The sequence below is a fragment of the Caretta caretta genome, chromosome 14 (assembly GCF_965140235.1).
Source record: "Caretta caretta isolate rCarCar2 chromosome 14, rCarCar1.hap1, whole genome shotgun sequence".
Lineage (NCBI taxonomy): Eukaryota > Metazoa > Chordata > Testudines > Cheloniidae > Caretta > Caretta caretta.
Window position 1 is genome coordinate 26,831,353 of NC_134219.1, and position 13,690 is coordinate 26,845,042.

Consider the following 13,690-nt stretch of genomic DNA (forward strand, 5'->3'; position numbering starts at 1 on the left):
TGCCATTTGGTGTTGAGTATGTGGCGCAAACACCATAGATGGAAACTGTCTAACCTTTTCTCCTGATGAGCATAAGTTGTCAATGTTTCCATACCATACATGAGAGTGCTGAGGATGCAAGCTGGGTACACTAGTATTTTGGTCTTGATGGTAAGCTATGAGTTGTTCCATGCTCTTTTTTAGTTAGTCTGCAAAAGGTGGTGGCAGCCTTTTCAATGTGAACATTTAGTTCTTCATCCAGTGAGAGGTCACTGTAGAACCTAAATAGATTTTAAGACCAGTGGGGACCATTAAGATCTTCATCTAGTCTAATCTTCTGTCCAAAACAGGCCATAGAATTTCAACCAGACACCCTTCCATTGAGCCCGGTAACTTGAGTTTGGCTAAAGTATATCTTCCAGGAAGGCACCTAGTCTGGATTTAAAGAGGTCAAGAGATGGAGAATCTACCACTTCTCTTGGCCATTTGTTCCAATGGTTAATCACCTTCAATGTTAAGAATTGGTGTCTTATTTCTAATCAGAATTTGTCTGGCTTCAGCTTCCAGCCGTTGGATTGTGTTAGACCTTTCTCTGTTAGATTAAAGAGCCTTTTAGTACCTGATAGGTTCTCACTGTGAAGGTACTTACTCACTGTCATCAAGTCACGCTCCATCTCTTTTTTGATAAGCTAAACAGATTGTGGTCTGTACATCTCCCAGCATTTTCTCCAGCCTTCAGATAATTTTTGTGGCTCTTTTCTGCACCCTCACCAATTTTTAAACATCCCTTTAACAATGTTGACACTAGAACTGGGTGCAGCATAGCAGTATTGATCTCACTGATACTGTATACAGAGGTAAAATCTCCTTCCTACTCCTACCCACTACTCCCCCGTTTATAGGACCGAGAATCACATTAGCCCTCTTTGCCATAGCAACACACTGGGTTTGCCATTTATGTCATCTAAATCTTTTTCAGGGTCCCTGCTTCCCAGCATGCGGTCCCCAATCCTGTAGACATGGCCTGTATTCTTTGTTCCTAGATGACTTTTCTGTGGTGCACCTACCACAAAGTGCTGCAGAGCTAAGGGAGGCTAGTCCCTACCTGTCCTGGCTGGCAGTGTGCTGCACCCCAGAAACAGCCAGCAGGTCCAGCTCCTAGGCAGGGGAGACCAGGGGCTCCGTGCGCTGCCCCCGCCCTGAGCACCAGCTCCAAACTGGGGGGCTTGCAGTGCCTGTGGGTGAGAGTGGCACATGGAGCCTCCTGGCCCCCCTGCCTACGACCCAGACCTGCTGGCTGCTACTGGCGCTTGCGGCCAGCGTGGTGCCAGGACAGGCAGGCAGCCTGCCCCTTAGCCCCCACCACTGCGCTGCTGACTGGGAGCTGCCCGTGGTAAGCCCATGCCCCAACCCCAAGCTCCAACCCTGAGCCCCCCAAACCCTGAGCCCCCTCCTGCACCCCAAACCACTGATCCCCAGCCCCATCCCACAGTCCACACCCCCAGTAAGAGCCTCATCCCCTCATGCACCCCCACCCTCCTGCCCCAGCCCAGTGCAAGTTAGTGAGGGTGAGGGAGAGCAAGCCACTGAGAGAGGGGGAATGTAGTGAGCGGATGGTGGGGCCTCAGGGAAGGGGCGGGGTTAGAGTGTTTGATTTTGTGTGACTAGAAAATTGGCAATGCTAGGCGAGGCTCACCAGCAGGGAGGGTAAGGTAAGGAGCAGGATGGAGGAGGTGGGGGCTCATGGGAGATGGCAGCAGGGAGGGCTCCCTTGAGGGCTCTGGGAAGTGGGACAAGGCTCACCAAAGGAGGGGCAAGGAGCCTCCGGAACTCCAGTCTCACCCATCCAGCTCCTCACCGCTCCTTGTTGGCAAGCCTGAGGTCGATCCACTTCCTGAAGCCTTCAAGGGAGCCCTCTAGCATGCCCTCCCAGTGGTAGAGGGGCTCCCTCAAGAGCTGAGGCTCCTGGGAAGGAATGGATGTAGGGCTCATGGGCGGGGAAGGTCAGGCTGGTGGTGGTGGTGGGGACACCTGAGTGGGGAGAGGAGGGTCAGGCTGGAGGTGTGTGAGGCACAGCCATTGTCCATCTGTTCTGTGCTTCACGCCTGCCCTCTCTTCTAGCTTGGCTTTCCTATCCTGCAGGGGATGGGGGCGGGAAGCTGGCAGCAGGAGCTAGGAGTGGAATTTCCTGCTAGCTCCATGGCCAACTCAGGGGCTTAAGGGGTGGGTTGGGGGAAGAGGCCCATCCCCTGACCAATCAGGGTTTCAGGTCTTCACAGCACTGCTGCTGACATGTGGAGCAAGGGGCTTCTCACACACACATAGATCCAAAGGGGAGTCCAGGCTCACAGGGTTAGACTTTCTACATCAAGTCAGACATGTCTAAACCCTTACATCTAAAACTGAAAATACTCTTGCATTGTGTAGCCTAGGTATGACCTCCTCAACTATTCTCATGGACAGGCACTCACTTTGATAGCCTCATTTACAATATTTGGATCTATACTAATCCTTAACTCTTCTGAGTTTATTACAATGACAATAGTGTTAGACCCACTCAGCGAGTGTTTGAATTCATTCACTAATATCTAATTTACCTGGTCAGGTTCAGCTTTTATTTTCTCTTTCAGTGCTAATCTGATTTAAGTGCACATGTCTTTTGGGGGATTGCCTCAATACGATGTATCATATCCCTAGTGCAACCCTGTCAATTAACACCTCATCATAGTCTCTGTCTTTTGTGTCCTATGCCGTAGACACGTTCTACCTCCGTTTGCAGACTGATCTTCAATCTAAGCAGCTCCCAGTTCCACTCTTCCACATTTTACTAAGTGGCATCTGTCCTTGAAGAGAGACACCAGTGCGCACAGTAGCTTTGCCACCTGGGCTCATTTTGTGCCTGCTGTATGAAAGAAGCTTCATTTCTATTTTATTTTACCATTAGCTAGTCACTAATAATTTTGTACAGACCTGCTGTGATTACGCAGTCACACGTATCTACTTGGAAGTGTTGCCTCCCTGTTGTGTGCTGTGTGAATGGGGAGAAGGGTAAGAGAAGAGTTGCTCTGACATAGCGTGGGGATAGAGCAGAGGTCCAGCAATAACAGGGAGAAGGGTGGAGAGAGAGTGAGTTACTCTTTCCTTCCCGTGCCTAGCCTCTGTTAGATCCTGGCAACAATGGATCTTGCTGCTTATTTCACTCAGCCCCCAAGGACTAACCAGGCAAGCGACTCACTTCAAGGTCGGACCCCAGTGGTAGTGCCGTCCTGTACACACTATGAGGCTTTTGGAGGAAGCAGCAGGGTGCATTCTTTTACAAGATGCCTTCATAGTTTTAGCTGAGCTCAGTTTACAGGCATTTCACAAAAATACCGTAAGCACCACATTCAGCTTCAAGTGTGGATCTTGACATTAATTGAATTTTGCACTGCTCATAGTTATAGCTAATTTAATTTTGTTCTAAACCTAGTAGTGCATGGTCCTATGAGCTCTCAAGCCCCATTCCTATGTGCAGCATTTGATAATTGGCCAAGTGAGTAATGTGGGAGGTTTTTCTGAAACGTAGGGCCAAAACACTGTAATACTGTACTAGATTTGATAGATAATTGTTCTGATCTTGTATGTGTTTGGTATTGGAACTATTTTAATAACCTAACAATTAATGAGCAGGAGAACAACTTGTTTATAGCTTGACAGGAATTAAAACCACTCAAGCGAGTCTGCCGTTTTCTTAAAACTACAGCAGTACTCTCATGTTCTGTCTTCAAATTGCCCCTTTCTTATAGTATTAGTATTCTGAAGGATCAGTGCTACTCTCTAATCCTGCTCTCTAGATAGTATGCTCCTGCAATATGGCAAGCTTTCTTATGTGTGTATGTGTTTATGGGATTGTGTGAAGTTGTGAGTAAGTCTGCAAGGTATATGTGGTGGGGGGCAGAAGTGTTGGCTTGAGGGTGTATTAATACAAGGAGTTGTGTGTTTGTGTGTGTGCATGTAGGGATGGATGAGATGTTTATGAGTGTTGGGTGTGGGGACTGGGTATATGTGATTTTGGTGTTTGGTGATTTGCCTGAGGGAGTTGTTTGTGTGGATTAACAGTGGGAGTGTAGATATGTGAGATGGAGGTTTAGGGAGTAGCTGTGTTTGTGTGTGTTAAGAGGAGATTATGTTATTATATGTTTGTGGATTAAGCATGTGTTTGAGGACTGTCTGTACCACTGCATGAGTCATCTTTATGCTTGAATCGATTTTCCTCTGGAAAGACAATACAAGGATAGGAGGAGAGGCAGCAGAAAGAATTTTGAATTATATGGTCCCTGTGTAACATCCTCCATTAGTAAGTAACATGAGCTTTTAGGATGTGATACATTTCTATGGGCTGAGCTCTGTAACTCAAGTATTTGCTCTATTTACTTTAGAGATCACCAGGAATGTCTGGGGGGGAAAGAACAAGGGAAAGAAAGGAGGTCCCAGCACAATGCCAGGGGCAGGAACACCTAGATTATGAGAGTTTCAAGGTTAAGGCCAGAAGGGTCTTAAAGCATTTCTTCATAAACTTCACAGCCGCCTTTGATGTGGATAAATATTATTATGGCACTTTTATAGCTAGAGGAATTGAGGCAAAGCAATACTAAATAATCTCCCCTAGGACATTCCAAGAGTCAGTGGAAAGCCAGCAATAGAATTTTGGAGCCTTGGATCCAGTTCTCTAGCTGACCATTAGGCCAGATTCCCTTGTCAAATTATTTATAGGAGATTAATTCATATAGCCGGTAAGACATCAAAAATTTCTAATTATATCTAGTCATGTCAAATGACAATTATGCCTTTAGTTAAGTATGCCACACAATACTTTGCCAGAGAAAGGTTAGCCAAAAATGCTTTGACTGAAGATCTGTTGCAGATGCAGATCAGACCCTATAAAAGCACCCCTGGGGAAAAATTTGCCTTGTCCTTGCACAGAAAGCTTCAAGGTAAGCGTATGGAGGGACCTGGGTTTGTGGAGAGGGGAAATTTCCTCTGCATTTCACGCATCCAGCTACATTCCTGAAGCCGCTAACACTAATTTCCATGAGGGATTGGCTCTGTTAGCAGTGATTTTAAATCTGCTTTTCAAAGTGCCTATATATTTTCAATCTATCATTTGTCACTGGAGTTTCATGCAGCAATAAGAAGGGAATTTCTATTTCTATTTTACAGTATTGATCAGCTTCCAGACTGCATACTATCCACCTGGCATCACAAGAGGTAAGATCCTGATTTACTAATTCCAAGGGGATAGTAAGAGACTATCTAGGGTGGGGTTTCTGTATAGCTGAATGGACAGTTGCTGAATCCCCCAGTATTTATGCCAAATGCACTACATATTGTGCTTGGGCTGTGCTGCCTATGGTTGTCAGGGTCTCCACGGTGACTGAACTTGAAGCCAGTGACTGCTGATGCTGGGCCGGCCAGTGCCCTGTCCTGGATCCTCACTTCTAACCAATCAGTTTGATCAGTTCTAGACTTTAGGTCTTTGATATGATTGTATCCAAGGTGCCTAGAGCCCACCAGCTGAGAGAATATTGCAAAATCTTATTCTTTTTCCTCAGATATATGTATTATTGTAACAATCATTTTGTCAGGAATTTGCTGAACCAAATTTTATTGAAGAAGTTTGTCATCTGAACATACAAGTCATTTTGTAACATGTAATACAAAGGCCTCATTTTCAATACTGCGGAGAACTCAGCAGTTCCCTGTTGTTATAAATCCATAGTTTATTTAAGAGCCTAATAATGGGTTTAGAATTCCAACTCCTATTTTTGAAAATCTTGGCCTTAGTTATTTTTATAAATTATATTTCAGCACATTTACAATTGTACTAAGTGTTATAATAAATAATTAAAATTGAACAGTTGCAATTCATTAAAAAGTTGTGTTATCCATGGTTTTTATTGTTTGTTCACTTTTTTTTATTGTTTGAATTACTGAGTGCAAAATAGCAAGCGTCTCCTCCATAGATTTAGGCCCAGATTGTTAAACTATTGTTCTGCTCTGAAATGCCTAACTGAATTAGGAGTCAAACTTCCGCAAGCCAATGGCTCATCAGGCTGATGTAGTTAAGGCATGTTAGTTTCATAGCTAACAGTACACAAGGGAGCAATGCAGCAGCATCATGTCTGATTACCTTGAGGTACACCAACCCAATGGAATGGGGAACAGTCTGCAGCTAAGTGAACTCAAGGTGGTCTTTTACTGTGAAGCAGGCAAGATTTAAATCTTCAGGACTGTAGTTCAGAACCTTACTCATTCCTCACACCCATGAGGAGCCATACTCCCACTGATTTTCAACAGATGCCTTACAATTTACCCCCACTAAACCATCCCAAGGGTAGAAAATGTCAGAGGTGTCCCAACCGATGCAGAATATTATTGATTCATCAGTCTAACATTTTCTCCCCAACAGAGCTCACTGCTGAGCTGCCCTAGATAAACTGCAGCCATGTCGTCAGATAGTGAGATGGCCATCTTTGGGGTGGCAGCTCCTTTCCTACGAAAGTCGGAGAAGGAGAGAATTGAGGCCCAGAACAAGCCTTTCGATGCTAAGAATTCGGTCTTTGTGGTGCATCCCAAGGAATCCTTTGTGAAAAGCACAATCCAGAGCAGGGAAGGAGGGAAGGTCACAGTCAAGACTGAAAAAGGAGAAGTGAGTAAAAACAAGGAGTAAGGAACAGCATTTTGTTCCTCCTCTCTTCTTAGCTGATAGAAATGGGTCTCTTCTTTCCTTCCAGTCTTTGACTGTTAAGGAAGATCAAGTCTTCTCCATGAACCCTCCCAAGTATGATAAAATCGAGGACATGGCAATGATGACCCATCTCCATGAACCTGGCGTCCTGTATAACCTCAAAGAGCGTTACGCAGCCTGGATGATCTATGTAAGTACAGGCTGAAGCCTTTCCTGGACTTCCAAACTAACAGCTACACTAAATCATGTGGAAATCAATCTCATTATCTCCCTTTCTTTCAGACCTACTCGGGTCTCTTCTGTGTCACTGTCAACCCCTACAAGTGGCTGCCAGTGTACAACCCAGAAGTTGTGACTGCCTACAGGGGCAAAAAGCGTCAAGAGGCCCCTCCCCACATCTTCTCCATCTCTGATGGCGCCTATCAGTTCATGTTAACTGGTGAGTGGCTCAACTCCTGAAAAGTGATTATAGAGTGAAAATTTCATATGAGGAATCACAGTGGCTGAATTTTAGCAGTATCAGGGGCATGCACTGGTGAGCAAATATCTGTGAACCTTATTTCCTTCACAGACATCATCAGTACCAGTGCAAATGACACATATTTTTGCACTTCGTTTTTCTAAAAATCAAACCCATAACGTATAGCCAAAGACATTGAAAGTGCTAAGAATAGTGCTAGATAAAATGGTTCAGATGAAACAAGAATTCATCGAAACCTACACTGAAACTGACCAAAACTTTGTCCAGCACTTGAATCTAAACCTGACCCAAAATTTCACACAAATCCTTTTTGATATTCTGGAAAGTTTGGTTAATTTTTCTAAAAAAATAACTGTTCTTTGTTCCCAGGTTTCAATCAGGCCTAGATCAAAAGTGCAAAATGCTTTGATAAAATGTTGATCTCATGGTATTTCCTGCATAGCTGGATTCAGAAACTACTATGATCTCATGAAATTTCAGCTCCAAGAGGTTTGGATGAACTTGCGAACTTTTAGTTGTCTTTTAGTTAAGAGTATTGTTTCTATAATCGTTTGCCCTACAGAGATTTAAGTCACTTCTTCAGATTTCTGAATAATAAAATTTGATGAAAGGAAAATGTGTATAAGTTGGTCTGAAGTCCATGTGTCCTGTGGTTCTTTCAGTGCATGTGAATTTAACTCAAAACCTAAATATCATGGAATGGATACACTGATTTTTTGAGGGAGAGAGAGAGAGAGAGAGAGAGAGAGAGAGAGAGAGAGAGAGAGAGAGAGAGAACAGTTCCTGAAAAAATCAAAATTTTGAAGTAATTTCATTACAAAATGAAATGATTTTTAAAATATTGGTTTTGTTTTCTTCTTTTCACTTTTTTCCTTTTACCACTGAATGCAGTAGAATGGATGATGCCCATAGCTTTATTTTATGTTCACATTTTCATTTTGTTTTTTCCTTTTCCCACTTTGTAACTTTTAGAAACTTCCTCAACTCTGGAAACTTACAGAATAGGTAAAATGAAGGGAAGGGTAAGACTAGTACTAAAATGAACGAAAAAGAAAACAGAAAAAAGTGACCAGAAACCCCCCGAACCCATTCTGGACATAATTCATTCTATTGGCATTCAGTGACAAAAAAGAAAACAAAAGGGAAAAAAAAAAGATCTCCTAAAAACCCCAAAATTCCCAATTCTGATTAAAAAAAAATGTCAAGAAATCGGAAGCTACTAAAGATAGTTTCTAGTTTTGAAAAAAGGCTAGTTTTTGTTGAAAAAATTTCAGATAAAAATTTTGACAGTCTCATATTTACTTCAAACACATTTCAGTCAGTTCAATATTACTCAGTAACTCTTTTAAAAGTCTTTTTGGTTCTGTCTCTTTCACAGATCGGGAGAATCAGTCGATCCTCATCACGTATGTATATTTCCTTGCCCTGGTTTTTGCTGGCTTTGCTGTGCGCTGCAGGAAGAAACTCTTTGGTTATGTGTTCTCTGCTTCTTTGTTTGATTTGACAGTGGAGAGTCTGGTGCTGGAAAGACTGTGAACACAAAGCGTGTCATCCAGTACTTTGCAACAATTGCAGCTAGTGGGGAGAAGAAGAAGGAAGAGCCAGGCAAAATACAAGTAAGTTGGTCACTAAAGATGGGATTAAATGCTCTTTTCTGAAACTGCCACGTATATAATGTTTAAAATAACCTTAATTTGACAATAATTGTTACTTTGTAGGGGACCCTTGAAGATCAAATCATCAGCGCCAACCCCCTGCTGGAGGCCTTTGGTAATGCCAAGACTGTGAGGAATGATAACTCCTCTCGTTTTGTAAGTCTTTTTGTCAGAAATGCTCTTAGTTCTAGGCAAACATGAGGGTACGGTGTCTGCTACGCACTCAAATGCAGTGATGGGACAATTTATGTTCATATAATTAGAATTTTTTATCATGTCTTTACTGGTTTTCAAACAATGACAGATTAAACATACATATAAATAACAGAAATTATAGTAGAGAGACAAGGTGTATGAGGTAATATCTTTTATTGGACCAACTTCTGTTGGTTAGAGAGAGAAGCTTTCCAGTCACACAGAGCTCTTCTTCAGGTCTCGGAAAGGTACTTTGAGTATCACAGCTAAACGCAAGGTGGAACAAATTGTTTAGTATAAGTAGTTAACACATATTGTAAGGACCCATTCAAGGTAGAGTAGCCCATTAATACCTCTGCAGTCATAGGAAAAAGATAGGGGTTAGTGGGTTACAGATTGTTGTAATAAGCCATAAATCCATAGTTCAGTCCATGGTTTTTAGTGTCTAGCGGAGTGATGAATTTAAGCTCCCAGGCTCATCATTTGAAAGTGTTGTGCAGGTTTCCTTTGAGGATGAGCACTGCGAGGTCAGATATAGAGGGATCACCCTGTGAAAATTGTTCACTCACAGGTGATAGAGTGTTTTTGTCTTTTATCATTTTCCTGTGAGTGTTCATTTGACAGGTAGTGATTGTCTGATTTCACCCACATAGTTATTATTGAGGCAGTTAGTGCACAGAGCTGGGGCAGCAGACCTTGAACAAACAGCCCAATGACCACAAGATCTGTTAAGGTCTGAAGGCACCCAGCCAGGTTTATTGTTGACAAAGCACGGTATTGGTGCCCTATACTTGCTACAAGTACACTCAGTGCATATATGCCTGTGGCAATGGACGCAGCTCAGTTAATGGCAGGACTTTCCATTCCCCCCTAGACTGGCCAAAGGCACTCCCTCTGAGACTCCATTTTATACACCAATACATACAAGTTACGTATTGCCCCTCTGACGTGATTAGATACTGCCCTCTGACATAGCTACCCACCACCTTGTACCTGTTGGTTCAATCAAAACATCTCTATCCATCATGCTGACATCCTGATGTTATCTTTAGGATGGGTCAGCATGTTCCTGTTATCTTGGTGAATGTGTTTGGTATCTAAGTGTTCTGGTACCACCTTCTGGAATGTGTTTGTGTGCATGGCCTGTGTGTAGCACTTCTTAGGAATGCATGTTTCTGCAATGTGAGCCCTGTTCTTGCCAGATTCTGTAAGCACGGCCTGCCTCTAGCTCACAGCCTGACTTTGCTTGATATCCCCAAAGCTTTGACCACTACTTTAGCCCAGGCCTCAGGTCACATACCAGGCTTATGATACAAGGGCTTATGTCTCATGCTCTTTTCCTACTACAACCCCCAGTTCAAGTCCCTCCACTGTTGGATGAGGACAAGGGAACTGAACAGGACCTACCACCTCTCATGGGAGAGCCCTACCCATTTAGCTTGGGGCTATTCTGATGTGGGGCTCCTTCAGTCTCTCCTGTTGAAGCTGTCTCATTCTGGATCAATAATTAAAGAGTCATTGGAGTGGGACCCTGGGTCTCCCCTACTTTCATGTGAGTGCAGTAATCACCCAGCTATTGAGTCATTCTCATGCTTCTGCTCTCTGTGTGGGGCAGGAGGAAGCGAGAGAATGACTCTATAACCTGGTGGTTCATGCACTCACCCGGGAGGTGGGAGACCCAGGATCCAGTCCCCTTTTCTAGTGACTCTTTAATTTTATCCAGAGTGCAACAGTGACAACAGGAGAGACTGACGAAGCTCCACATCAGAAAAGGCCACAGCCCAGTGGTTAACATACTCACCTGAATGGAGGTACTTGTTCAAAACCCTTCTTCCCTCAGGAAGAGGGGGGTCTCCTACATCCCAGGTGAGCACCCTAACCACTGGGCTAAATATTATGAGGGAAGTCCTTCATCCCTGGCTGTTCTGTGTTAACTCAGTTGAGGGGCCTGATCCAGGAGGAGTCCTCTGAGCATGCCTGCAGGATCAGGCCCCATGCGATTTAGATGGCTGAATGCCTGTCTTCCCAGGTACATCAATCGTTCTGGGGCGCAGGCAGGAGATAGACACCTATGGCTAGAGGGAGGCAGAAATGTGCACACCCAGAGGCAAGAGCATAGATGTAGGGAACTTTTACTGAAAAAACCAAAGGTGTCAAGGGAGTTTAGGCACCGACAGAGTTCAGCAGGAGTTTTGTGTGTCACAGTGCTGATGAAACCACGACTTAAGTGCCTAAAAAACCAGGGACTTAGGTGCCTGGGTACTTTTGTGCATTCAGGCCTTCCTTCCTCCCCTGCATGCAACTTATATGAACTGTACAATTTTGGCTATATTGGTCACTATGGATGTTAATAATTTAGCATAGGTCTTTACCTAAATATTTAGCAGTGACATAGGCTAAAAATCTCACTACCTATTAAGCCTTGGCCCCTCTGAAGTAAAAGGCAAAACTCCCATTGTTTCAGTGGGGCCAGGATTTCATCCCTAGTCTGTCTCTGAGGGTTTAAATGAAATAACTTTTTTTTCCTTTAAAGGGTAAATTCATCAGAATCCACTTTGGTACCACAGGGAAACTGGCTTCTGCTGACATTGAAACATGTAAGGGACCACCCTTTAAGGGTCACAATTCTCTGTCTCTCTTTCTTTCTCATGGTGTTTTCTTGTGGCTAATTGTACTTTACCTGCCTTGCCAGATCTACTGGAGAAATCTAGAGTCACTTTCCAGCTCAAGGCGGAAAGAAGCTACCACATATTTTATCAGATCATGTCCAACAAGAGGCCAGAACTAATTGGTAAGAAACGTTTTAACTCTTTTGGTGGAACTGGTCACTGACTAACACCAACTGATGAGCTTTGTTACATGGGTGATTATGGGCATGTCTACACTGCATTGTAAACCCAGGCTCAGACTCAGATTTGAGCCCAACCCCTCCTCTACAGTTCACGCTCAAATCTATCTGACTCAGGTCAGTAAGTCCTCAGGGCCAGGGTCCTAGGACCCACATGGGGCGGTAGGTCCAACCCCAAATCCTATTTTGATTGGGAACCAAGCTCCATCATTTTGCAGTGTGGACCCTGCACAAGCCTGGGTCCCCAGAAGCAGAAGGTCAGACTCGGGTCTGCGAGCAGTATGGACGCATCAGCATGGTTCTGAGAACTGGGTCCATCAATTGTAAATCTGGGTTTACAATGCAGCATGATGCATATGCGTAAGCTTGGAAACACTGAGTCTGTAGGCATGGGGCCCACGGACCAGGGTTTACAATGGCGTGTAGACATACCCTTAAAGCCCTGTGTTACCTTGAGGCAAGGTTTGGAATAAATACGTGACCAAAGACCAAACTGCAGCAGGTAAAAATTGAGATCTATTCTTGTTTTCAGAGATGCTTCTGATTTCCACCAACCCATATGACTTCCCCTTTGTGAGTCAAGGTGAGATCACTGTAGCCAGCATCGATGACCAGGAAGAACTCATGGCCACAGATGTGAGTCACACATGATAATTATTATGTGAAGTATTAACTTTACTAGATAAGATCTTTACTTTACTATTCTGTTGACAGAGCGCCATTGATATCTTGGGCTTCAGTTCTGAGGAAAAAACAGCCATTTACAAGCTGACAGGGGCAGTACTGCACTATGGGAACATGAAATTCAAGCAGAAGCAGCGTGAGGAACAGGCAGAGCCAGATGGCACAGAAGGTATTAGCAGAAATTACACTCTCAATAATGCAAGCAATAAATCAATCCATAGAAGGTGAATTATGTCAAAATGTCAAGCTTTAGCTTTCAGTTCTGGTTGAGGAGTCTCTTTTAAAACTATCCTTTATTTTTAGGGGCTTAGGGGTACATTTTCAAAGGCACTGGATGCTTAACTCTCACTGACTTTCAAAAAAGCCTGATTTTGAATTTCATGTCTTTTATGCCTACAAAATCTCTACGATAAGATTACATTAATAGAACTGCATTAATAGAACATTTAACATTACAGTTGCTTTTGAGAGAATATCACATACACCACATTCTATATTTGTCCAATAATTGATTCCTCTGACTGTGCCCTTTTAGTGGCTGACAAAGCAGCCTACCTGATGAATCTGAACTCAGCTGACCTGCTCAAAGCTCTGTGTTGCCCCCGAGTCAAGGTTGGGAATGAATATGTGACCAAAGGTCAAACTGTGCAGCAGGTAACAATTGGTGATCTAGAACTCCTGGTTTGAATTAACACACCAGGTTTCTTTCTCTGCTTTGTATGGTAACACCAATCCTTCTCCCACTGTTTTAGGTGCACAATGCGGTGGGTGCTCTGGCAAAGGCGGTCTATGAGAAGATGTTTCTCTGGATGGTCATTCGTATCAACCAGCAGCTGGATACCAAGCAGCCCAGACAGTACTTCATTGGTGTCCTGGACATTGCTGGCTTTGAGATCTTTGATGTAAGGAGCAAAGATTTGACAGCAGGTTCCTGGAAGGGACACTGAGGGGGTGTGAAAATTCAGAGAAATATGACTACAAACAAGCATGGCCTTGATCTGAAAGCATAGAAATTCCGGTGTGGGCAGGCACTGAAAATGTTGAAATGTCCCAGGAGATATGATAGTATAGTAAATAATAGATTTTACCTTACTATTGACTTCAAAGGATAATAAGAGCTC

General features: G+C 43.6%; 1 protein-coding gene across 1 annotated transcript in view; it reads left to right on the forward strand.

Annotated features, from left to right (window-relative positions):
- The first annotated feature begins 6,442 nt into the window (after window positions 1–6,442).
- LOC125621051 (myosin heavy chain, skeletal muscle, adult) overlaps window positions 6,443–13,690 on the forward strand; it is a 33,456-nt gene continuing 26,208 nt past the window's right edge. The window contains exons 1-12 of the mRNA XM_048817444.2: window positions 6,443–6,667; window positions 6,753–6,896; window positions 6,989–7,145; window positions 8,566–8,593; window positions 8,695–8,803; window positions 8,906–8,998; window positions 11,571–11,634; window positions 11,730–11,828; window positions 12,418–12,521; window positions 12,600–12,738; window positions 13,105–13,223; window positions 13,322–13,471. Coding sequence (XP_048673401.2) covers window positions 6,464–6,667; window positions 6,753–6,896; window positions 6,989–7,145; window positions 8,566–8,593; window positions 8,695–8,803; window positions 8,906–8,998; window positions 11,571–11,634; window positions 11,730–11,828; window positions 12,418–12,521; window positions 12,600–12,738; window positions 13,105–13,223; window positions 13,322–13,471 — 1,410 coding nt within the window. The 5' untranslated portion in view covers window positions 6,443–6,463. The remainder of the gene's footprint in view (window positions 6,668–6,752; window positions 6,897–6,988; window positions 7,146–8,565; window positions 8,594–8,694; window positions 8,804–8,905; window positions 8,999–11,570; window positions 11,635–11,729; window positions 11,829–12,417; window positions 12,522–12,599; window positions 12,739–13,104; window positions 13,224–13,321; window positions 13,472–13,690) is intronic.